Source organism: Thermobia domestica, chromosome 18 (genome assembly GCF_964235325.1).
Source record: "Thermobia domestica chromosome 18, izTheDome1.hap1.1, whole genome shotgun sequence".
Lineage (NCBI taxonomy): Eukaryota > Metazoa > Arthropoda > Insecta > Zygentoma > Lepismatidae > Thermobia > Thermobia domestica.
Window position 1 is genome coordinate 43291209 of NC_137471.1, and position 27355 is coordinate 43318563.

Genomic DNA, 27355 nt, shown 5'->3' on the forward strand with positions numbered 1-27355 from the left:
TCACATTATCCCCAGTGAAAGAAAGAAAAAAAAAAAAAAAAAAAAAAAAAAAACTGAATGATTCTGCAAGAGCTGGAGAAATCGTGGCAAACTACGAGAAAATGAACCAGGAGATAAACACAGACACGCCTAACTACCACAACTAACATGGCCTAAGATAAAAACTGCTTCTCCTTGCAACAAAAATGAGAACTTTGCCACGAAGTCACCGCATCTCCATTAACATTTCTAACTTCTTCTACATGGAGATTTAAAAATCGTGCATTAAATTAATTAACACGTTCCGTATTATCAAACATGCCTAACATTCATCACACAGACAGCCAAAAATGGAATTTCAAACTTTAAACCATGCCTCCTAGAGCAAAAGAAGCAACGATCTTGATGTTTTATTATAGGCTATGTTGAGTCGAAATAGCGTGCCTTATATCTTCATATTTAATAATATTTTAACAAAGTTTTCATGTTTAGTAGAAATCTATTTATTCATATTTTGTATGTGCCGAATGTCTAAATGAAATCTCCAACTTTGCTTAACAACTTGCATTACCTTCAAGGTTAAAAGCACTTCCCATCTCCCAGGTAGAACGTAGAACTTATCGGATCAATAGCCATGGACTAAAGCCCATCTCCCAGTTATACTTGCTGGTGGAGGGAACTCCACTAGCGAGCGAGTAGGAGTCTGTTAGTATCTCCAGTGTTAGCACTGGAGCGTTTAAGACAATATTACATTCCCTTTCAGATAGCAAAAGGCGTCCTCATATCGCAAGGTATTTAAATCCCACGATATGACCACAACGGCAGTGGAGACCAGGGAGGGGCTACAATTCCAGCCATGACTACCTAAAATTAGGGCTGAGGAATCACCTGCCCTACCGGAACCAATGAGTCATGCAATTCGCCCACTTTGAAGTGGGAAGATCCTCTCCTCTCCCAGGAGAACATCTCTACACATTTGACTCACTTGACTTCGTAAGAAAGAAAGACAATACCAGCGTATGATTTATATATACCAATATAAAATCTTCTACAAAGAAGGAAGATATGTGACACTAACAAAATTGGGGGAACTGAAATGGTAACAGTTGAACATCCCAGGTCTTAAATTCCTTTGTCTTATTTTTATTGTATGTTCGTGTACCCTTTAAGGTATAGTAATAAATAAACAAACAAACGTCGATGTTAATTGAATAATGGTGTAAACCTACGCCTAATAAGTTTTAAAAATAGTAATTAAAATGAAATTAAATCTTTTAAGTTTTACGTCTCACGTTTATGCCGGTCAGACTCATAGAGACGGCGATGATGAGAAATGAATAAAATGGTGAAATGAAGAAAGTGGAAGGAAATGGGAGAACTCCGAGAAAACCCACGCACACGGTTCCTCGTTCAAGTTTCCGCTATTCCCCATTCCTGTTCCTCTTGGGTTCGAATTTGCGTTCTTCCTTCACAGTAAGCGACCATGTTTCGCAACCATACAGCACAACAGGCATGATTATCGTTTTATATATTTTAAGCTTCAAATTCGTTGACAGAATTGCGACGACATAAGATTTTGAACTGAATACTAACACGAATTCCCTCCTTTCACTCAACATTTAATTTCTTCATAGATATGGTTTTGGTCTGTTAATATTGATCCTAGATATTTGAAAGTATCCACTTTATCAAATGTATTATATGATATTTTGACGCATCCATAATTTACAGTATTAAGATCCCGGCGAATTTCCATGTACTTAGTTTTATCTCCATTTACTTCTAAACCCATGTCATTACAAGCGTTTAATAAGGCCTCTGCATTTCTTTCTGTTGTTCTCCTATTATCCCCTATAAGATTTACATCATCACAGGGCTCATAGTAGTCTAGTCTCTTGTAAATAGTTAAAAAGTGACCAAAAGCACACGAAAAAGTGACCAAAAGCATACGAAAAAGTGACCAAAATCTCATCATGCCCCTTTTTTCCTTTGTCAATTTCTCCATTACCTCTCTGTTTGTTTGTTGTTTTGTTTCATCTTTTCTTCTTCTTTTTGAGTTTCCTCCTTTCTTAGGTTTTCTAAGTATGTTTTGTAGTTACTGTAAGCAGACTTAGTAGATGTGAGAAGCTTCTGAGTAAGTAGAACCAGTTCTGGCCTATTTCCGAATTTCTTCATCCCAGACACTATATTAAACTTTAGCATTGCGAGTTCTCAAAGCTATAAAATATTCAAATTCATCACCTACTCTTAAGAAGAACATACAAGAAGCATAACACAAGATGAACATGATGAACCACACAAACACACACACACACACAACGTTGATCGGAGCGTTAACTATTACGAGAGAAAACTAAAAAACTATTATGATAGAAGAAAGAAGACACACAGAAGGGTTTTCAACCCCACCTTGAGAGCTTAAGCATCCACTAACCTTACACTGTGCTTTAGAAAGGATAAAAGCCGAAGTGAGAATAAAGCTGACTGTTTCACATGTGGCAGCAAGTACTGAAGCTTTCAGAAGCGCAATGATAAACAGGTTTCTGCCTTTTTTCATTTATTTTTATATTTTTCTTAGAAAACTGCCAATGCAAAACATAAATCACACGAAAAAGTCACTTTACCTCTTAAAAAAGTAATTTTTAGTGACAAATTTGAAAAAAAAAGTAACTTTTAGTGACCAACTTGAAAAAAAATAACTTTTAAGTTACAAAAGTGACTCGCTATGAGCCCTGCGGTATCCATCTCTAATTTCAATAAAATAAATAAATAAATAAATAAAATATAACTGGTATAAAAATACTACTTACTTTCCTGCAGCAAATTGTCGAACAGCTCCTTGAAACGGGCAACATTTACGACGTCTTTAATAAATGTATGCAACTCAGACGCACTGAAATAGGGCAAAAAGTAAATCATTCTTTAGTAAATTACGTTTTCTTTCCACAAAGTAAACGACATCACAACTACATTTAAGGATGCAAGGTGGACATCGGTTCGATCTTCTTTTAAGCTCTATTTAGCTATTCTGTCACCAGTAATTCGTTTGAGGAAATGAGTGCACTAGAGGTAGCTCAAGAGTAAGTGAGGGATCACTGTTTGGGTCGTATCCATTGATTTAGTTTTAAACTAAGATTTATACATATACAGGACTCGAGAAAATTTCTTTTCACCTAGGAGTCACAATACAAATCTAATTTGATACATTTAGCCTGCTTTTTTATCCTTAAATTATAATTACTGGTATAACAAGTACAAGATCATCTTAGTGTACACGCTACCCCTCGAAGATAACAAGCAACTCAGCCAAATCGTCCACCATACATCATCGTATATAGTGTCGGCAGCTCAGACCAGTTTCTAGTGGTAGTGAATGTGCTCTATGTGTGCAAACGCACAAGAAGTATATTTGAATTACTTCCAGCGGAGATAATTCAACAACTGGAGCCAAAACAAACACAAATGTCCATATCAGAGGAGCTGAATATCCCACCAGGAGTTACTTCTCGATTATGAAGACCGTTGCAACGGAATGGAAATGTGTCCCGACGGTTCAGCAGTGGACGTCCAAGGGCAACAACAATCTAGGACAAACGACATTTAGCCCTAACTAGCAGACAACAGGTTGTGACACCAGGGACCTCACTAGTAATTTCTCCTCTGCCAGTGGGATGAATCTTTACAGGTAAACATTGTACACAGTTACAATTGTATGCGATTCTATGCGCAAAGACCTGCAGTATGTGTCTGATTGACTGTTATTTACAGGAGGGATAGTGCAACCTAGTGGACCACACATCGTGAAAAAACATAAACAATGGTGGCGGAGGAGGAAGTTTACAGATGTGCCCAAGTTTGGTTTACAAAGTGACTCTCGCCGAATTCTGATTTGGAGAAAATCTGGAACTTACTACAGCCCCTCCAACATTCGAAAACGGGACCAAGGGGCAAGTAGTGTCATGGTATTGGGAGGGATCATGTTAGGAAGTGGTACACTCTAACATGTGTTCGTCTCAAACATATTACCACCAGTATATATGGCGTATCAGGAGTGTAGTGGGTCCTGGTTCTCCTATTATAGATGGCAACGTACGCTACAAGGGCCTTGTAACTTTTAATAATAAACCAGAAACGCTCAAATTTCGTCTAGAACAAATATCGACAGGAGGAAATTGGTTAACATACTATACAATGCCACCAGATTAAAAGTGTTGCCAAATCAACATAAAATTGTATTTTTTTGAAATGGTACTTCGTCAGATTATTATATATTTCAAACCTGTATGTTAAACGAAAGCTCACAAAACCACATTTATTACGCAATGTTACAAATTAGGGACGCCACAGAATCAAAAACACATTTTGAAGGCCTCTACAACAGTAATAAATGAGATGGACACTGCAATGCACATCCAAAGTATTGAAACCAATGTCGAATACTATCATCAAAAGTAGCAAAATTGAACCTTTCTGAAAATGGACTTGGATCCCTTGTGTTCTGAACGCCCCATATCTAAAAAAAAAAAAAAATAAATAAATAAATAAATAAATAAATAAATAAAAATAAAAAATAAGTTGGAGCCAAATATATGCTGCAACTCAAGTTTGTTCGAAACGCATAAAATTAGTTTGTTTAGTTTGATTGATTACAGTGTTGCATCAGTAGCAAGGCTATATGAGACAGGGCTTCTTATCTAAAGTGGGTTCCGAAACACGTTACTTTGAAATTTTACGTCGGGTTGCAGTCAAAATCTATACAGCAAATTTCGGACATCTCGTGCCTCTACCCTCAAAATGTAATGTTAAAAGATCGAAAATTGCGCCCTGTGGCATGGTGCATTCATACATACAGACGAACAAATGCAGATCAAGTCGTATCAGGAGCCTCACTGATGTTCGGCAATGGTGTGACAATAAGTATCACGCTCTAATGGTTAATTGCACGGGTGACTGCATGCTTAAATGGTTAATTGCACGGGTGAATGCACGCTTTAATGATTAATTGCACGGGTGACTGCCATACCTTGTGCTTTCTCGCCTGATCCCTTCATACAAGCTACGCCATGATGTAAAGTTTTTAGGAAATTTTAGAACGGAGTTGGGGGAGAGGGACGAAATATTTTTTTTTATAACATAATAAACAAGATATTGGTGATACAAAATTAATTCTTACATTAAGTTAACATTTTACCATTTGTTTGGGTTTCCAGTTTTTTTCACAACATTGCATTTTTCAAAATGATTCTTTATTCTTTGAACTAATAAAAGAGAAAAAAAACTATTTCTTTCTTACACGTTTTGCAACGAGCTCGTATGGTCGTTTTCTTATTTGATGGTCGCTTTCTTATTTGATTTACTTTAATAAATTTGCTCCAAATGACGTCCTTTTTTCTTTCCGTAAAACTCACGTTAAACGATTCCAAGTTGTACGGAGACTGAGAATCAAGATATACTGTATCAACGAATGCCTGCGATATTTTAATTACAGAACTACAATTTAACAAAGAACCCGTTGTTTTCTGAATAGAACACAAAAACTTGTTTCCAAGATAATTCTTTTATTTATTTTTTAATATCAGTTCTACAAGAAGTCCAACCTTCGACTACGACACTTTCTCGCAAGTTAACTGATAAACATTTGAACAATACTATAAACATTAAAAACTAAGGGAAAAAGAAACAAAATAAGTTGTAGATCATCACATTGACCTGCTGAAGCCACGAGAAATCAAAACATTCACACGGGAATAAAATAGTCTTTTGAATGAGAAGCACTTTTTGATAATTTTCTTCCTCTGGCAGATTTTTTTTTTTTTTTTTACAAAAATAAAATAAAATATAAATATGTTTAAAACAAATCTTAAAAAATACACGTTTAAAACAAAATGTTTAAAACATATATAAAATTTGTTTTAAACAAAATCAATTTTTTAAAACAAATGAAATGAAATGAATTCTTTGATTTTTACGTCCCACGTTTATGCCGGTTAGGCTAAAGGAGACGGTGATGAGTAATGAATGAAATGGTGGAATGAAGAAAGTGGGAGGAAACGGGAGAACCCCGAGGAAACCCACGCACACAGTGTTTGTCCACCACAAATTGTCTAAAACACGTTTTAATCATTTGTTTTAAACAAAAAAAACTGACTGTAATGTATGTCTATTTTCTTTTCTCTCTTTTTATTTATTTATTTATTTATTTGCGTTTGATTACTTTTCTAACCTGAAGAAAGTAGCAGTGTCATGTGAACCGTGTCGTGAAAGAGTTTGGTTTGTACGACGTGGTATTTTCTCAATTAATGTTGAAACAGAAGTGATAGTACCTATCTTAGTAGACTGGAGATGGAAACTATTGTTGGGACATTTAAACGATTGCAGAGAACAGTTTCTCGCTATCAATTGTCGTTTTTATCCTACAGAGATCAACGTTAAAACCGCAAGTGTTTAATTTCTGCCACTACCGGGTTGAACAGAGGATTAAGAGAAAATGGTATTTATTCTTAGAACGCTGAATCGATTCTATTATCGTTTTTGCTCTATGTGGATCAATATTGAAACCAGAAGATGCAGTGGATGGAACAACAAATTTTAAAGTGAAGTTGGGGAGCGCGGTGGCTCAGTGATAGAGCGTTCACCTCCGGTGCCTGGGGTCTCTGGTTCGATCCCAGTTCGCGCCGTGTGGACTTTGTGGTGGACAAACACCGTGCTCGTGGGTTTTCTCGGGGTTCTCCCGTTTCTTCCCACTTTCTTCATTCCACCATTTCACTCATTTCTCATAATCACCGTCTCCTTTAGCCTAACCGGTATAACCGTGGGACGTAAAACTCAAAGATTTCATTTTTCTAAGCGGGAAGTTGCTTAACCCGCCAATTACCGATGTCACCTACAGGTGACACAATTAAAAAAAAAAAAAAAAAAGTTGAAATAAACGCAATTCCGGGTAATTATTCTGCTTCTCGTATTCATCTATCTTTCTTTTGAGACTATAAGCGTAATAAAGCATTACTCCATTTGGTGGCTGTTTTAGAACCTATTGCTTAACAGGCGGAGTGCAGTTTGTTTTCTATTGCTACGGGTCAAAATGAATCATCTTATGGAGAGTCAAGAAGGTAAGATTATTTGAAGAAGTTACGATATTTAGAGAATGCATAGATTGAGTATTTATTTTAATATAAAACAATCTTTTTCACTTAAATTTTTCCTCCACTTTTCTAAGGTATAACTTGAGGTATCACCCACAGGTAACAACGGGCACTATGTATACACTTTAGTTACTGGATTAGCACATTTTATGACAATTAAAACTAGTTTCATTCATCCTTTTTTCAATGTCAATATTCGTTGCGAGTTAAATCGATAATCTCTTTGTTTAATCTCATCCCATTTTCGTTTTATAGAACTGCTGTCATCTCCCTTTTCTTCTGCCAACACGATGATATTGGTTTATGTTTTATTTCCAAGTTTTTATTACCTTTACCGTTTACAAATAAAAGTTTTCATATAATCCGTTTGTAATCTTATTGGAATCTTGTTTGAGTTTTCTTTTTAGAAGCGTTGCAAACTGAGAAATTTTAACTAGATGGAATAATATTAAGTTTTATTTACAGATATATAAATTATATGTATATCATATAAAATATATTGTATATTTTATTTCTTAGTTGTTTCACATAGTTTCCGCTTCGTAATGAACTCTTATTTTTTATTTAGATGTTATTGCTCCACTGAAGCCTTTCAACAAAAGAGACACTGACCAAAGCTTAAAACTTTACTTTATTTTAAATTATAATTTGTAACTGTTTCGGATATCTAGCATATCCTTCTTCAGACACGATCGAAATTAATGAAAATACAGACATATATATAAATGTTATAACAGAGTTTAAATTCTTTAACCGTCATATATATATTCATTGTTATAAAAAAATTTTAAATTCTTTTAACAGTCATATATAGAGTCATTGTTGTACTTTTTTATTTTTATTTATTTATTTATTTATTTTTCTTATTTACCGAGGCCTTCAGCCCATCCTATAAGTCTTCGTGTTCACTTTCCAATTAATCACTTCCTTTATTTTTGGTTCTTATAAGGTCCTTTTATTTTTATTTTTTTATTTTTATTTATTTATTTATTTTTTTTCTCTATGTTATTCAAACTTCCTTGCCATGATTCATTAATTGGTAAACCCCCTGTCCAGTTCATCAGTTTATCTCTTCCTACCTTCTTTATCCAATCCGCTTCTTTCCACTTCCTTATTATCATTCTTTTCTCCATCTCCAATACTTCCGTCTTATCCCAATTAATTGCGTGATTCGTCTCCTTAACATGTTTGTATATGGCATTGGTATCTTTTTTCTTCCTAACATCATCTTCATGTTGTTTTATCCTTTCTTTCATTCTCTTTCCTGTCTCTCCTATATATGACATATCGCAGTCCTCACACCATACCCTGTAAATGACCCCTTCTTCCTCTTCATTCATCTTTTTAGTTCCTTTTCTATTCTTCTTCTTTATTGATCTTAATAAAGTTTCTCCACTCTTTCTATAAGTTCCATATACAAACATGTTAAGGAGATGAATCACGCAATTAATTGGGATAAGGCGGAAGTACTGGAGATGGAGAAAAGAATGATAATAAGGAAGTGGAAAGAAGCGGATTGGATAAAGAAGGTAGGAAGAGATAAACTGATGAACTGGACAGGGGGCTTACCAATTAATGAATCATGGCAAGGAAGTTTGAATAAGATAGAGAAAAAATAAATAAATAAATAAATAAAAATAAAAAAAATAAATAAATAAAAATAAAAGGACCTTATAAGAACCAAAAATAAAGGAAGTGATTAATTGGAAAGTGAACACGAAGACTTATAGAATGGGCTGAAGGCCTCGGTAAATAAGAAAAATAAATAAATAAATAAAAATAAAAAAGTACAACAATGACTCTATATATGACTGTTAAAAGAATTTAAATTTTTTTTTATAACAATGAATATATATATGACGGTTAAAGAATTTAAACTCTGTTATAACATTTATATATATGTCTGTATTTTCATTAATTTCGATCGTGTCTGAAGAAGGATATGCTAGATATCCGAAACAGTTACAAATTATAATTTAAAATAAAGTAAAGTTTTAAGCTTTGGTCAGTGTCTCTTTTGTTAAAACAATTAATCCAAAGCCATGAATAGTCTTACTAATGAAGCCTTTCAAATTATAGATTTTTTTTTTCCGCCTGAAATAATGTTACATTTTTCAATTCTATTCACCTATCTTTCTGAGATGAAAACACAATGGTACGTGACTTCATGCTGAATCTAACAATTGTTTCTATATCATTTATCTCAGTCTTGAAGTACATGAAATCTATTATATTTGGAGGAAGCAGAGCAGCCTAAAATTGAACTTGTAATAGTATCACTTGATGATAGCAACGTTAAGAGGCCCATACACTATCAGTTTAACTGAAGGAAAACCTGATTGTGAAGTCAGAACTAGTGTTGGAAAATTTCATGAAAAGTTCAAACTTGAAAAGTTCGCGCGAAAGTTCGCCGAAAGTTCGGCTCATTTTTTTAAAATATCCATTTAAAAAATCCCTGTAAAATTACAAACATTTTGGTATATAACATGGCTACATTAAAAATCGAAGTAAATTTATTTTAGTTTTTTTCTCTTTCTAATAGTACATAATTTTCACATTTTTCAAAAGACGTTACGGGGCGTTATAAGCATGTATTTCAAATTCCAAGCCTATATCATAAAACAGTATGTTTTCGGCAGAAACCTTCAATGTTACATGATGCTGACAACCGAACACTTAAATTTGACTTGCACAAACAAGTTTATATCATAAACTCACGCATTACCGATACAAAATTAATCATTTTATTTAATATTTTTTTCTTTGTGGAAAGCACTCATTCAGTTACGATAATGTGCTTTACGTGTTTATCCATATCATGTATAATGTCAATATGTGTCAGTTCATCTTGTATCATTATGGTGCAAATAACTATACTGTATAGGCCTACTACATAGCTAGCTCACAGTCATCACACTATGTTCAGAATAAGTTATTATAAAAATGAGTGTCGCTATAATTAGTAAATAAAAGAAAGCGAAAGTTCGGGAAAAGTTGCTTATGAAAAGTTCGAAAACGAACTTTCGAAAATGAAAGTTCGCCTGAAAAGTTCGCTCATTTACATCTCTAGTCAGAACTGAAGAAAAAACTGTGCGAATTGAAGGAATTCGTTCAGTTCAGTCAGTTCTTCATGCGGTTATTTGCACTGAAGAACGGTTATTTTGGATTGAACAAACAAACCGTCCTTTGCTCCGATAACTGTGCTATTAATTGAAGGAAATACATACAGTTGTCTCAATTCAGTTCTCTCAAATCTGGTCCTGTCATCAGGGCAGCTAGTAAAAGTGAGGCATTGTTGGTTTTTATTGAAGCCTACCATGCTCATCCCGAACTTTGAGACATGCAACATGTGCATTATACTAATATGTATAAAAGAGGGGTGGCGTATGATGTGTTACTTACAAAATTAAAAAGAGTTGGAACCTCAGGCTACACGAGATACTGCTATTAAAAAAAATAAACAACCTACCGTCAGCATTTGGGAAGGAACTGCGGAAAATGAACGAATCCAAAAAATCGGGGACTGGAGGTGGGGAAGTGTACGTTCCAAAACTTTGGTACTTCAAGGAACTTATGTTTCTAGTTGACCATGAAATTGCTAAGCCCAGTATGTCCACTGCAACTCTGCAAACTGATGAAACGGAAGACACAAACGATTCAGTAAGTACTCCTAGTCTCATATCATATGATTTGTATTATCTTGTACGTTGTACTCTGCATTAATGAGATAACAAACACATGTTCAAATCATAATGCTTCGAAGTGCGCTCCACAGAACCTCTGATGAAACTGAAACAACTGAAGAACTAAACTCGATTAACTGATGGTACTCCACACACTATTAATTCAGTTCATCGTACGATCGCTTAAGTCAGTTTCTAGCTCAATTGGACTGATCGGTTAAAACTGATAGTGTATGGGACCCCTTACTGAGGAGAAAAGTGGGATGAAGACGGTCCTAGTGATGTGAACCGATTGCCACCGAAAATGCTGACGGCCAAAGTCAAGATATTTCGGCGGCAAAAAGACAGTGACTCCGAAGATGTTCACGCGGATATGAGAACTGAGCGAGGTAATGTAATATTACACTGTGATACTAACAAGAAACAAATAATTTCAAGGTAAGAATGTGCCAAAAACAAACTGTTAACGTTCCATGCCGAAACGTAAATCCACCGAGACTGAATCGTTTGGTAAAAGACAGAATTCATCAGATAAAAATAATGAACTCTCTTGTCAGGAAAAAGTCAAGCTTACGTATAAGTGTGAATCGGATGAAATCATACTAAACGATCTGGTTGGAAATGTAAACGAAATTTGAAAATGTAGTATTGCAGATGATGAGCTAACACCAGTAGCTTGTTTTGACAGTATCATAAAAATGATTGTGCAAATGTCTAAGAAATATGCACACAGTGCAATCACCATCTCGATTTGACAAGAGCTAAACGTCTATCTCGTGATAATTAGGGTACATAACTATCTGAATAAATTTACACACAATGAATTACTATCTGAATCAATTCGAAGAAATAGGTTCCTTAAAATTCAATAATACTTACATCTTTGTAACAATCTACAGTTACCTCCAAATGATAAGACTGTTAATGTCAGATTGTATTTTGATATACTAAATGATAATTTTCTTGAACATTTCGAAGGTTTATTCCAGTAACATTTCTGTTGATGAAACAATGGTTCATTACTATGGAAAGCATGGAACGGAACATGGAACATATTTATGGGAAACCTCTTAGGTTTGATTACAAATTGTGGAATTGTGAAACTCTGTTAGGATATTTGATATCCTTTTGAACCATATCAAGAATCAAAGAGTGCTCCACTGCCAATGCAGCAGGAGATTGGGCTAGGAGGAAGCATAACTCTTGAAATGAAGAGATTTCCTTCCGATCTGGAACCATATAACTTTTATTTCGATAATATCGTCACGACTCTTCCGTTGCTTCACGAAGCTTTATGAAAATGGCAGTGGTGGTACAGGAATAAGACAGAATCGCACTGCAAAATGCCCGTTCCCAGACAGTAAGTTACACAAAAAAGAACCTAGTGAATTCGTGTGTTTCATAGTCACTGATTCTTTATAGTAATGAATGGAACGACAATATAGTAACCATAACGTCTAATTGTTACTCTGTATCACCAGTTACAAAAGTAAAGATCATACTGTGGACGGCACGCGAAATAAAATGCAAGTTAACTTCCCTGCTGTTGTATTAAAATATAACACTTATATGGGAGAAGTAGACCGATTTGACGAAAATGCAGATGCTCTCAAGGTAGGACTACAAGGGGAAAATGGTGGTTTCCGTTATTTGCTTTTGGCCTAGATGCAACCTGTCAAAATGCCTGGCAAATTCATTGAGTATTCTCTTCAGCTGGTAAGACGTCGATATGCAATGGCTTCAGAAGACAAACTGTTCCAGTCTATTGTGGTTTATATGGTATCAAACCTCAGCAAAAACTAGTCGCGAGAGTGCTGCAAAGCGTATTTCCATTGAAGTACGCCTATCCAGCAACAATGAGGAACACAAAAGAAAATCCTGTTTACAGCAAAGATGTGCATTATATCACAAGTGCACACGAATTATGTGCAACAAATGCAACGATGCAATACATATTCACTGCTGGTACAACGTCCATTCACGGATGTAACAGTTTCATACAGCTACCTTCAACGCACGCGATAATTACTTGTGATTATAGGTCCATAAACTAAAACATTAACAAATGTTTACACTAGTTTCTGTAATACATTAGAGTGACAAGATGTTATTATTGTAATGTCTACAGACATCACAAAACGTTTTATATTTTGAGATTCACCATACAAGGTGCACATATGTACAATCCTCAACATCACCTCCAGGTGACACCCGCGTATTCCAAGTTCTACGTACTGTATTACTGTTCTAAATATATCTATTTAACAACATGCACATGAAGTATTTTTAATATGTATATGAAATTCCTCTCACATATTTAGTTTTGGGCATCGATAGGTTAAAAAAAAAAAAAAAAACTTTAAACCGTTTATATTACGGTCTCATATCTTTAGAGTATTATCGACTCAGGATTTAAACCTCTGTCGATATAGGTCATATATATCTATTTTATAAAGTAACATTACCTTTGTGCTGACAACGTAACCCACACACGAATCATTGCATCTGACAGAATATTACGAGACACAGCATTGTCTAAAGCAGGTAATTTTCTTTTTCTGAAGTACGAATAGAAACTAATGCAAAATGATAACCAATAGCGTCTCCCCTGAAAGAAATAAGAAACATTCTATAATCATTACTTGTCTATTGAAATTACCACTAATATATTTTATATACTTTACACCTGAGACCATAATTTGAGCACCATTTGTTATCTGCAATTCAACTCTCGATCAAAATAGGAGGCAAACATAAATATGCTAGTGCAAGGTTCAGTGCTATTACGTTACCTATCTTTACTCTTTTTTTTTTAACTTAAGGTTTAAAAAAAAGACGTTACTGAAAGTTCACATATCACCTTCTAAATGAGAGACAATATTACTTAAAAAAAAAAAAAAAAAAATACAAGAGATGTGAAGAATCTTTTACATTCATAAGTATATTAAATTTTCATCTTGTGAAATTTAAAAATACGATTACTATGGCTTGACGAAATGTTGAAATCTGAGAACGAAAATATTAACTTTACAGGTAATGTGTACTTAATTTGGACTACAAGACTTCGTGAGATCTTTCGATAAAACTGTAATTTTTATCCGATGTAACTTCCTTTCGTCAAGTGCCGCCAATGTAAAGAAATTTGTTGAGGGAAAATCATAGATGAGTTTACAGAAAATGAACTTTCTTCGTTCAATTCTACTAACATACGAGAGAGTACTTTGCTTGAGCAATTACAAATATCATTTCAAATTTCTCGTTTCAGCACTACCATAATCACAGCAATTACAACTCCAAATTATAGAGCAGAGTAGCTGTACCCAAGTTCAATATCTTCCTTACTACTTTCGAGTACACACAGGATATTTTTCTTCCTGTATGATCTTTCATTTTTCTATACCATTAGCACTTGGCAAAACATCATAGATTCCATTTTCTTTGTAGAACCAATGTACTTATCAAACCATCATTAGTCGCACTTAGCTCAATTACTCAGATCTTTCCACAATTGTAACTTTACCGAGAAATGAAATGAAAAAAATTAAATCTTTGAGTTTTACGTCCCACGGTTATGCCGGTTAGGCTAAAGGAGACGGTGATAATGAGAGATGAAAGAAATGAAGAAAGTGGGAGGAAACGGGAGAACCCCGAGAAAACCCACGAGCACGGTGTTTGTCCACCACAAAGTTCACTTGGCGGGGGCTGGGATCGAACCCGGGACCCCAAGCACCAGAGGTGAACGCTCTACCACTGAGCCACCGCGCCCCCCTTTTTACCGAGAAATGAATCCGGGATCACATGTACGAATCAACCATTCTACTCTGGAAGAGCTCGAGGCCGCGGTAGCTCAATGGTAGAGCGTTCACCTCTGGTGCATGGGGTTTCTGGTTCGATCCCACCTCACGCCAAGTGAACTTTATGGTGAACAAACATCGTGCGCGTAGGTTTTCTCGGGGTTCTCCCGTTTCCTCCCACTTTCTTCATTCCATCATTTCATTCATTTATCATCATCACCGTCTTCTTTAGCCTAACCGGCATAAACGTGGGACGTAAAACGTCAAGATTTCGTTTCATTTCATTCCTGGAAGAGCTTTTCTATATGTAAAGATATACCAAATTTTAAGTAGTGTATTTTTAAATAAATAAATAATAATCTAATGAACATTATACTACTGTCACACAATCTTGTTTCATGAATAAAGGGTACGGACCATCGTACTAAACTCTGTCGCTCACTTCTTAAATTGAATCATATCATATTGTAGTTATTACGGAGCCATTTATTTATGAATATGAGCAAGATCATAATCATCATCATCATCATAGGTATTCTGCCTTTATTGGCAGGTCACTTGCCGCAGCTGAGAAGCTTCCATGCTCCACGATCCTCCGCTAACCTTTTCGTTTTCATAATAGGCGCGTTCAAAAATTTGTATCCATGAAAGCAGCTCTAAGAGCAAATTACTTCTCATGATTTTTATCATGGGAAATTATTCATGTCATTTATAGGGTTGTTAAAGAAATGTTTATTTCTGAAATATGAATAAAATGTAAGTTATTCTTGACAAACCGTCCGTAAAGAAAACACACAACAATTAACTTTTCGTCATTTTCATGCAAAATAATTTATGCCTGTTATAGAATTGTACATTAAGTATTTATTAATGAAAACCAGTCCAAATCAACTGAACAGTTTTCGAACAACTTGTTCGAAAAAAGAACTCACCCTAAGAATAAAACTACGCTTTGTGAATTTTTTAATGAAAAATTACTGATACCACAATCTAGGCAAATTAGGAATATTTATTTGTGAAATATGAAGAAAATTGTCTGAGTCGTTTTTCAGAAAATCGTCCGGGAGAAACTCACTTCCAAGAGTAAACTACCTTTTAAAAATAAAAAAAATAATTTATATGATATTGTAGGTTTCCTAATATAGCATTTATTTATGAAATATAACAAAACTGCCTGAGTCGTTTTAGAGAAAATCATCCGGCGAAAACTCAATATGTTCTATATCTGCCTAATAATAAACTACTCCTTGTGAATTTTTAAAAATGAAAATTGACTTGTAACATATGTTAAAAATACAGCATTTTAATTATTTAACACTTAGGCAAATAATAATGAAAATAGGAATTTGAGCTCTTTAATTGTAAATAGTGTACATTTTCTTTCGATTTCAACAAAGTAAAGTACACCAGAATTAGAACTACACTTGACATACTAAATCTAATATTCGTAAGCATTTGGCAGGATGTATGTTATATAATGTATATTTCGTCTATTTAAAGACGAAGAATGTAAGAGAAATGCAAATAAGTAAGATTTGTTGAGAAAAGTTTCATACACCAGTTTCTCAGAAACTTACAAGCCTATTCAAGGTCAATTCGGACGGAACCATGCGATCGAAAGACGCGTACGAATTAACAAAAGTGATTGAGATTTTGAATTTTTTGAATATTCTGTCAATCATCCGTCAGACGAACACCAAGCCAGAGGAAGATTTTGGAAGGAAAACAGCGCCTTGGTGTGCTTTAATAATTACCTAAGTTCTGGATACCACAAATTATTTTGGTGTTATGAAAATGGACTAGAAGGCTTCAATTAACTATTCACTCTTTACTTCGCTAGAGGGGAAGGGAAGGTGCGTTTAACGCCGTCTTCCGCACTTAATCGACGCTGAAGTATCAAGACTTGTTTCAAGAACTCTCAGGACTACAAATCGACAGTGCGACTTCACTGAATCAAAAATTGCAACTAAGTGCCACAAAACTTCAGCTAGTGAGTTTTGCTATAAGTTGTTCGAAGCCACAACAAATATTTGTAACTCGCGTCTTTTTCAACGAATCTTACATACAGCCATCTCTCTTTGGCATCTTCATCAAATTCTTTGAAAAATTCTTGAACCACCTCGGTAATTTACCTTTGCGCAAACGATTCTGTAATAGTTCTGTTTCCTTGGTCTATATTAATTCTACCCTACACCTCTGATTTATTTTAAATCCTTTAATCCGACATAGGGTTAAGAACTACTAGTTTTCCGCGTCATTTCTCTTCATAGAAGAAAAGAAAATAGACAAATGCGTTGCATGCCCTTGTTGTTCTAAAACCAGAACAATGGGCTTAAGAATATTGCAAACTTCTTAATGTGACATTTACTTGGGAAATTTAAACCAAACTGTCTGAATTCTTTTTGAGAAAATCGTCCGGGAAAAATTCACTCCTACGCGTACAGCACCTCTGTAAATTTTTAAATAAAAAATTGTTTATATCATACTGAAAGTTTTTTAATGGAATATTTATTTATGAAATATGAATAAAATTACATGATCGTTTTTGAGAAAACCGCCCGGGAAAAAATTTACTCCCACGGGTAATTTACATCTTCTGGATTTTTTCCAGATAAACGACTTAGAGCTGTTAATGAAATACTGATTTATGGGAGACGAACAAAATCATTACAGCCGTTTTTGAAAAAAAAAAAATCACTTTCATTTTTTTAAAATTATTTTCACCCTTCAATAAATTACTCCTATTTTTGGAGGTAGACATTAGAAAAACCCCTCTGAAAAATCATTAAAAAATTCTTACGTTTAAAATTTGTCTCAATACGTTCAATGGTATGGTCTAAACGAGTGTACATCAGGACGAAAAGACAGACATTGATATCTAGATCTATGTATGTATTTACCTATATCTTCCTCTTTCTTTCTGTCTTTGTCTCTCTCTCTCTCTCGAATATATATATAGTGGCGGATCCAGGATACGATCAAGAGAGAGGCTAAACCATGGTTTGCAGCTTTATTCAGTGTAAAGCAGGATTGAAGCCTAAGGGACTATAAAAGTGTATATCTGTTGAAATCTCGGATTCCATCCTAATTTTTTTTCACGATCCCCATACTTTCTTCTCTCCTATCGTTGCTCGAATGTAATAAAAGGCTGCCACATACTCTTATCCTCGAAGTTTATAACTATAGAAAGTTTTTTTTTTTTTTTTTTTTTTTTTTTTTTTTTTTTTTTTTTTTTTATTTTACGAAGTATATTGTTTAGTGGCGCATTTTACACTTCGTTAACTGATTGCTTGTTGTAAGAAGTCCCTTTAAAGTACCAAAGCTGTGACGTGAAATTACAGTTCAACGCGAGATCTGAATCATATAAGCTCCCACCAGTGTTTATTAATAGTATCAAATTTATTTATTTATTTATTTTTTAATTTGTTATTATGGAGAGTGGGCAAAAATATGAAAAAAACTCATGAAATACATAGCTGATTTGACATTTTAATTATACCGAAGTTTGTAATTGGCGCTGCCGTTTTCGCCGAATTTAACTGATGGTAGATGGCACGCTTCATTTGTAGTCAATACATATTCAGTGAGCCATGCGAGGGGTAAGCTGGTCAGTATACCTTGGCTTTCTGGGTCTCCCAATCTAAACCATATCGACCACACGTAGGACAGTACGGGACGTTTCACCACGATTCGGGTTCCGGCAACGACTAACACCGATCTATGCCAAGATCTACAATGAGCGTAGGATCCACATCTTAGACAGCCGATCAACATCTGCACAACTGGTTGCATGCCTGAACAGGTATATGGCAGTTCGGTTTGTGATGGTCACAAGTGGTTTAAAGTGAGTCCTCTATGTTTTTGAATACCATTTATACTATGTTCGAGATGCTCTACAAGTGCCTCGTTGGGATTACTACGACATATCTACATCGCCTTCTTCTCGTGTACCAACTTTGGACCAGAACCGAAAGATTCTACCGGGTGTTCTTAAATGGGTTTCCAGCAGTATATACCATCCATCTTTACAGGAGAGGAAAAAAATAATATTTCTATTACACACACAAAGGATTCATCAGATTACATTTGACGATTATCTAATTTTGTGTACATTTTCCACATACATTATTCCATTACAAAATATTTTTTGAAGCTGAAGAGAAAATTAATACATATAAATCAAAACACATACCTGCTCTTTCCACATTTTTGTAAGATCATCTACATGTCGTGTGTAGAAAACATATAAAGAGCGATTTAATTTATGTTCATACAAAGAATCATCATTTAACGAAACAAGCCTCATTCTGAGCAGTATCCTAAAAAGAAGAAAAATAAATGGATAATTGTTGTTTACTTTGATAAAAGCAAATTGCTATGTATTATATTCAATATACGTGCATATGTGTTCAAAGAGATTATACATGCGTACTTTGTAATATATAGTTGATCAGTTCAATAGTTTATAATACTACTTACGTACACTCATGTCCAAAATTATTGTCGCATGTCTATAAATATGTTGTTGTAGGAATAGAATTTGATAACGAATTCGCCCGGTATTTCTTATAATGTTAGTATGTGTATAATCGGCAAAGACTTGTATGTGGCAAATTTCATGTTAAAAGAACAGTAAACAATAATAATAAAACGAAAATAAAACTTTCTTGTCCATTTAGCAACATTTTGCATTACTCATTCTAATTTTCGTATTTATAATTGTTTTCCTATGAAATTTATCACAAATATACATTTCGCGATTATACACATAGTAACAGTATTAAAAGTACCCTTCAAAATCATTATCAAATTATATTCTTACAAGAAGACAGTTATAGATATGCGATAATCAATTTGGACATGAGTGTACATGAATAGTAGTTAGTAGTAGATTATAATAATTATAAAAGTTCCACACTAGGACAACTATCCTGTCCACTTCAAGAGGAATATCTGTCATTTCTATTTAAGTTTCAGAATGGCGGCTTAGCATTTATTCGTATGAAACTGCACTAAGAGCGGTGGACACGTCAAGTGAGAAACGACTCTATTGGTTTGTGGTGCTAAGCCATATATTGATGTATTTAAACAGTAACTACCAGGGTACAAAGTTTGTGAAATAATTCTCTGTTGAATGGGACACCTCAATTGATTGAAGAGCCACATCATTGACAAAATAAAATGCGCCATTTAATAACCACCGTAATTTTATCTTGAATCTGTTAACATTTTGAATTACTTTAATCGTTTGTGACAAGTGATTAAACAGTTTGTAGCTGGCCAGAAAAGAAAAATCTAGAAAACCGAAAAATACAACCAAAAATGCAGAACTTTAAAATAATAAAACGAAACCTGCTATAATATGACGTACTTCTCTTATGTCGTACTTGTCACTAACAAAACAAAACAAAAAAAAAAACCGTTATGAGTTTTTGAGCTATGATGTCATCAACATGGCTGCCACCAAAATATATAGTGAATCTTTATAACTTTTCACATAATGAAGACAGAGAATTCATTTTTATGACAAAATTAAGGAAATGGATTGGAAATTTTGTGGAATAAATTATGACATTTAAATCGAAAGTTTCCTTTGAAATATTTCTACATAAACTGCATAAAGAGTCTTTCCTAGTAAGATAGTGAAATCGGTCCTTCATCCAAATTGGGTCGCTATTCACCCAAAAGGTTATCCTTGACCTAAAACTACCTCAAAAAAATCTTGACTCCCCACCTCCTCCCCTTACCGAATTATCATATCATACATGCTCAAAATTGAATATTTTTTAATTTTGGTGGGGATGATCGAAAAATTTTGAAAGTTTCACAGATTGTAGATACTATTTAAATGTAAATGTGCTTTTTCAAAATCATCGATGCGTATTTTCTTTATTTTTTTGCGTGTTGAAAATTTCAAAAAATTGTAGTTTTTATTTATTTACGAGGGCTATCCAGAAAGTAGATTACGTTTTCGTCTGTGTCCGCTAGGGGCGGGACTAGCGCGGCCATCTTGGGGTCAGAGCGTTGCGCAGCTCAGTCGGCATCTAGCCGTGCTAGTGAGAGGTTCGTGCTGTGCTCCGTTAAGATACTGTGACGGTTTGAAATGTCTGCGTTAATTGAAAATCCCGCGAGCTGCGAGGTGCGTGCAGTAATAAGGTTTCTGACAGCAAAAAACTGTAAACCGATAGAAATCTATCGGCAGCTGTGTGAAGTGTATGGGGACAACATTATCACTGAAGGTGGAGTGCGACAGTGGGTCATAAGATTTAAAAATGGCCGAACCAATGTTCACGACGAAGATCGAAGTGGGAGACCCAGCAAAGTGACTGCCGAACTTGTCGAAAAAGTCGATGTTAAAGTCCGTGAAAATCGAAAGTTCACAATAACGGAACTTTCTTTGAGTTTTCCACAAATTTCGCGAAGTTTGTTGCACGAAATCATCAGCGAAAAGCTTGGTTACCACAAGTTTTGTGCAAGATGGATTCCAAAAATCTTGACAGAGGACCACAAAAATCAGCGAATGGCTGCAGCGTTGCACTTTTTGGACGCCTACAAAAGGATGGTGACTCTTTACTCGATCGCATCGTTACTGGTGACGAAACATGGGTGAAACACGTGAACTGTGAAACGAAATTGCAATCAATGCAGTGGGGGCACACAGGTTCTCCCCAAAAACCCAAGAAATGCATGCAAACAATGTCGGCAAGGAAGATGATGGCGACTGTTTTTTGGGACAGAAAAGGTGTGATCTTGGTGGACTTCCTGGAAAGAGGCACTACAATAAACGCTCAAAGGTATTGCCAAACTCTGCAAAACCTCAGAAGAGCAATTCAAAACAAGCGCAGAGGAATGTTGAGCTCTAAGATCTTGTTGATTCACGACAACGCCCGGCCCCACACGGCAAATGTCACGCGTGAAGTTCTTGAATCTTTTCAGTGGGAGTTGTTTCCTCATCCGCCGTACAGTCCCGACCTGGCACCGAGCGACTTCCACCTATTCCCAGCAATGAAGAAGTGGCTGGCTATGCAGCGTTTTGATGACGACGAACAGCTGCAAGAAGAGGTAACGAAGTGGTTGAAGTCGCAGGCGGCCGAATTTTTCGACGAAGGAATTTCCAAGCTCGTACATCGCTACGATAAATGCCTTAATTTGAATGGTGACTATGTCGAAAAGTAGTATTTGTGTGTGGCTTTCATCTGTATATAATAAAATTTGTTTCCTATACTTTGTTGATTTTTTATTCCAAAACGTAATCTACTTTCTGGATAGCCCTCGTATTTATTTATTTTTTGGAGGGGGACACGTCGCTGATTTTTTGGTTAAAAATTTGTTTTAACCTTAGGTACAACATATATTTTTTCGTGGCCTGAAAGTAATGGCAACATTGTCAAAAATAAATAAAACTGAAAACAAACGTGTTTTTTCGGGCTCAAAAAACCTCGCGTCGGCTGAACGTATCTACTAGTGTTTGCTTCAATGGCCGCACACAGTGGTGCTCTCTACCGCGAGCTGAGTGTAACTTCGTTGTGCAATAGTCGTTGAAGTGGAAGCACTGTTACGGATATATTTGGTGTTTCTATTCCGAAATGGGCCTAATTGAAGCAGCCGAAGAACAACAGAAGCGGAAGGGACGTAAAAGAAAGGAAAATTGTTAACTTTGGCAAAGGATTATTTGAAGGAGCCCTCACCTTAAGGGCAATAAAATGGTGGAAAAACTGTGCAAAAAACACGTTTGTTTTCAGTTTTATTTATTTTTGACAATGTTGCCATCACTTTCAGGCCCCGAAGAAAATATGTTGTACCTAAGGGTATAACAAATTTTTAACCAAAAAATCAGCGACGTGCCCCCCCCAAAAAAAAAAAAAATTCCTACAATTTTTTGAAATTTTCAACACGCAAAAAAATAAAGAAAATACGCATCGATGATTTTGACAAAAAGTGCACATTTACATTTAAATAGTAATCTACAACTTGTGAAACTTTCAAAATTTTTTCGATCATCCCCACCAAAATTAAAAATTATTCAATTTTGAGCATGTATGATGCGATAATTCGGTAAGGTAAGGGGGTGGGGGGTCAAATTTTTTTTTTAGGTAGTTTTAGGTCAAGGATAACCTTTTGGGTCAATAGCGACCCAATTTGCATCAAGGTCCGATTTCACTATCTTATTAGGAAAGACCCTTTACCTTTTTCAATACATGTTCTAAAGTTTAAAGGTAAATATCTTCCTGACTACAAAGAACTAGTAATAGTAAGTGTTTGTACATTAATATTGTAGAGCGAATGTTTTATTTTTATATCACAAGAAATACAGCTATTTGATCTTATGTTGCGAAGGATGCAGTTTGTAACATGTGCTTAATGAAGAAGAATTCTCGTCTGGTTTTAATTTTAAGATCAACATTCTGTAAAACTTGTTACACTGTTTCGAATTTCATAAGAGAACACTTGAAACTGGTAATAAAATAAATTAGCACAGAAAAATATTATACTGTGAGGGTGATTCAGAAAGTAATCCCTCTAAAGTGATACCTTTATTTATGTGTGACAGATAGCACCGATACAGGTATCAGTGGAAAGCTTGCAATGTCAGCTACAAATGGTGGCATCATTTTTCAACGTAGTTCCTATTATGGGTAACACACTTGCACCAACGCTGAACAAGATTTTTCATGCCGTCGGCAAAGAATTGTGGTGGCTGCAGGCGATACCATTGCTGAACTGCTGCTTCCACCTCCACGTCACAACTGTAACGGTGGCCCTTAAAGTGATCCTTACGTTTGGGGAAGAGCCAAAAGTCGCAGGGTGCAAAATCCGGACTATAGGCAGGATGATGCAGAATATCAACAACACTTTGCCTAGGGTTAGAGCGGGTTAGAGCCCCGCAGAGCACGTTGTTTTCTGTCTTTATTACAAACTGTTTACATTCTTTTCGCACATAAGTCACTTCCATTTATCTTTACGGTTTGTAGAGGTCTCCTACCATATTTAGTTAAGTAATTGAATATCAACTAATGGTGCAGGATTTCTTTTAGTGCACCACATTTTGGAAGATTTACAAGTAAAATTGAATACATTGTATGAAAAGATATATTTATGAGGAACACATTTCTGCAGGCGACAGAATTTTATACAAAGTATACAGCTGTATTTTAGGCTTACAAGTGTAGGGTTACTAGTGTAAAATCATTACAAGTGCTTTACAATGCATAAAAGAACTGAGTGCATATGAAAGATGACTATTAGATGTTATTTTCCACCGGCGGGTATTTCTGCACAGTGTACAGAAGCTGGATTTTATGTATACAAGTGGAGTGTTACTAAAACCATAACAAGCGCTATTGAATAGGGATGTACCGATACCCGATACCGATACTTTTGGACCCATTTCTTATATATTATCAGGAATTGAAATGATCAACATCAATCCGGCGTACTACGCGTTCGCAGGAGGCGCCAAACTGTAAAATTAATTTTGTGTTTTAAATGTGAATTTTATTAGAGAAAATGTTATGATTAAAAACTTTCCAAATAACTTTAAATAAATATTGTACAGACTGAGATACAGATAAAATAAATCGAAAGGACAATAAAGTTCAATCTTTGTATGGTTTGCTGTAAAACACCCCTTTTTCAATTAAAATAGACTCTTACATCAATTGAATGGGTGAGTTGAAAAAGGAACACATTCCAAAAACCTCAACTTTCAAACATTGGGTTTAAACATGAACACATTCCAGAACTATGTTCGATTTTTCACTCATACGTTCCCGTAGACTTCAGTAAAGAGGACCTAAAATTAATGAATGCGTTTCTTGTTTCTCTCAAGCGGTGTAGGTACATATAAAATGAATATAACCATCCCAGTTTAGCTTGCCTATTTTCTGGAATGTGTACCTTTTTCAACTCACTCATTCAATTGATACCAATGCCACACTCACAAGTGATACGTTTGAGGAAAATTTCCCGAGGCGCAGGGAACTTTGGGAAAGATTCTTTAAAGAGGGGAAAAGGAAGATTTTATGAACATGACATAAAATGTAGGAAAATTTAGCTTTTCAATAGACGTTATATTAAGCACTATGGCAGTATGACTAAAGATGGCGGCAATCTTTCCACAATCCTACCATATGCACGAAATACAAATATAACAGACTCCTCATTCCTCTCCCAACCACCCTTTCGCGTCATTGTTAGAGAATATCATTGTCAAATATGCCTTTTGACATGGGAATGGATCAACAAACAAACAAATAAAAGTCAACTACATGTGTTTCTTATGGATTGGGTGACATTATCACAATAGAGTGAAATGTCTTCAAGGGTTCTCCGCCTTGTCATAAACAGTGCCCCCGCACAGTGTTTTGGTTCGATGACCACAGTTAAGTCTTCAGAAAGATTAGCGTAAATGAAATGCACATTATCGAAATAGCCACTAGGCTTTTGTTGTCCATTAGTCCAGGGAGGGAGACGATTACTAAGAAAAGCCGGACGGTACAAATTGAATTAGTAATCATTTCATTTATTTATTTATTTATTCATAATGTGTGCTTCAATTTCTCAATAGTATTTTGTTTTACATGTAATAATAATGGCTAATGACAAAAAACCAACTGAGCAATTTATCGGAAAAGAAAGCTACGAAACCTGAAAGAAGATGATAGGAAAGTGAGGGCTCTTAAAAAATTTCTTTCTACTTCTGGACAAAATTTCGAAAGTGAAATCATACAAATGTTGAGGTGGTGTATTTGTCAATACCAGTTAGTCTACCGTTAACCAAGCATTTGCACGTCGACGAACTTTTGAAACTTTAAGTCATTTTACTTGATTGCAGTAATTTAATTAAATTAAAATGGAATGAATACGACCTCTTCGGTTACGGGTCTGAGTTAAATTTAATGTATTTCAAAATTTGTTTGTATACAATTAGCTTTCACGCAGCATATGTGTATATAACTCGAAAGGGTAACTGTAATCGAAAGATCATTAGCATTATAAGTAACACACTTTTTTTTTTTTTTTTTTTTTAACTCTAACTGTCAATCACAGCAGCGCATACTTATGGTCGCTGTATTCTAACAGTGTAACCATCATTACCAATCCATTCTCTCCTATTAAATTTAGATGGAACGATATTTTTAAGCATTTGGTAATAGTCCTAACGCAAAGTAAATTTTTGAATATTAGTTACTTGTGTTCACGGATGCACCTCTGAAGGTGTCATGAGAGTCTGGCTCCCCCAGAATTTTTTTTTTTTTTTTTTTTTTTTAAAGAAAATTAGCAAAATTTCAGGGGGCAAATACACAAAATTATTTTCATATTGTAGGATACTCCGAAAATCTTCGGATCCAAAAGAGAAATTTTGGGTCCACCACTGCTTGTGTTTAAACATAGTGTTACTCATTCCTTGATTTTGAACGTCGATGTTGTAAAAAACATGAAAGGACTGAATTGTTTTATAGGCTTAAGGGATCCTGAAAAATACTTTTTACGGAAGACCTGATTTTGAAGTTCCGCCACTGGATCGAAGAGAAATTAAATATCGATTAAGACAACACTTTTGTCATTTATGTATTAAACAACTTGAGCTAAAATTAATAAAGAATTATTTGAGATCAGGACCAGATTTGATGGCCATTGAAAATGACATACTTAATGAAATGGATATGGATGCAATAATAAAGAGATTTTTGCCAAGTTGAAAGCCAGAACAGTATCTTTATAACACGAACTTTCCAGTAACACAGAAAACGAGAAATAAAGCTAATTGCCATATTCGTTATCACATACCTCTTTCTCAAAATCAAACCTCTGTTAATGTTGAAGCCCCCGAGTTATTTTATGCTTCTTTCGTACTTGTGAAAATACGTCTATACATATATCCTAGTTGTATCTCGTGCTTATTTAATAAAATTGCTATTAATTATTAAAATTGGAACTTCGTTCACTATTCACCCACAGTCAATTAGTTATAATTTCGCCATTCTTCGTTAACATAAATATTAACAGGGAGGCTACAGATATGGAAGAAATTTGCTATTGTAAAAATTATTGGAAGAATTTATGTCAATTGCATCTTCTTACTATTTTATTATCATTTTGGTGGGGATGCCTAAATATTGCTTGCTTACACTTAAGAAATTTCTAGAACCGTCCCTAACCAACATTTTATTAGACATAAGGCCAAAATTTGACATCAAAGACAAAAAGCAGAAATTCATATTAGGTCCCACTAAAAATATATTTCCTCCAAATAGTGCTGCCACCAAAGCATTAGCCTTTAGCCCCAATTTCATCTCCCCACGAATTTGCTCTAACTTTAGTGCAAGCGACAGCGTCCGATGCATAGAACACAACTCTGAAAGAACCAGAGTGGTCAAGATGCACCGCTCCTGCGTTATCGCGTTCCCAAGTGTGGGATGCCACGAGATGGCGCAAGTATCAAGGTGCAGCCGCAAGATCGCCCCTTAATGCTTGAGGGTTTTTGTGTAAACTGTAAAACTATCACGTTATAGAGGCCACAGACAATTTATTTTCACCATCCTCGCTTACGTGTATACCCACCATTGCTGACACACCTCCTCTTTTCGGACGCAAAACCGTGAGGACCCGCCAGCTTTGCCCTGCCCTGACTCGGTTATATAAAATTTGTGCTTTTACTGGTAACCTAGCACAGGTTGGTTTGTTTTTATACTGTGCTCTTTATGCCATTTGTCCGGAAGCCTTATTTATACGCAAATCGAAAAACAATTGTAAT

At 35.2% G+C, this 27355-nt stretch overlaps 1 protein-coding gene across 1 annotated transcript in view; it reads right to left on the reverse strand.

Annotated features, from left to right (window-relative positions):
- LOC145675842 (uncharacterized) overlaps positions 1-27355 on the reverse strand; it is a gene marked incomplete at its 3' end in the record, with an annotated part of 64821 nt that overhangs the window by 35655 nt on the left and 1811 nt on the right. Inside the window, 3 exon segments of the mRNA XM_081746580.1 lie at positions 2790-2872; positions 13270-13412; positions 18791-18917. Of these exon segments, the coding sequence (XP_081602706.1) occupies positions 2790-2872; positions 13270-13412; positions 18791-18904 (340 nt within the window).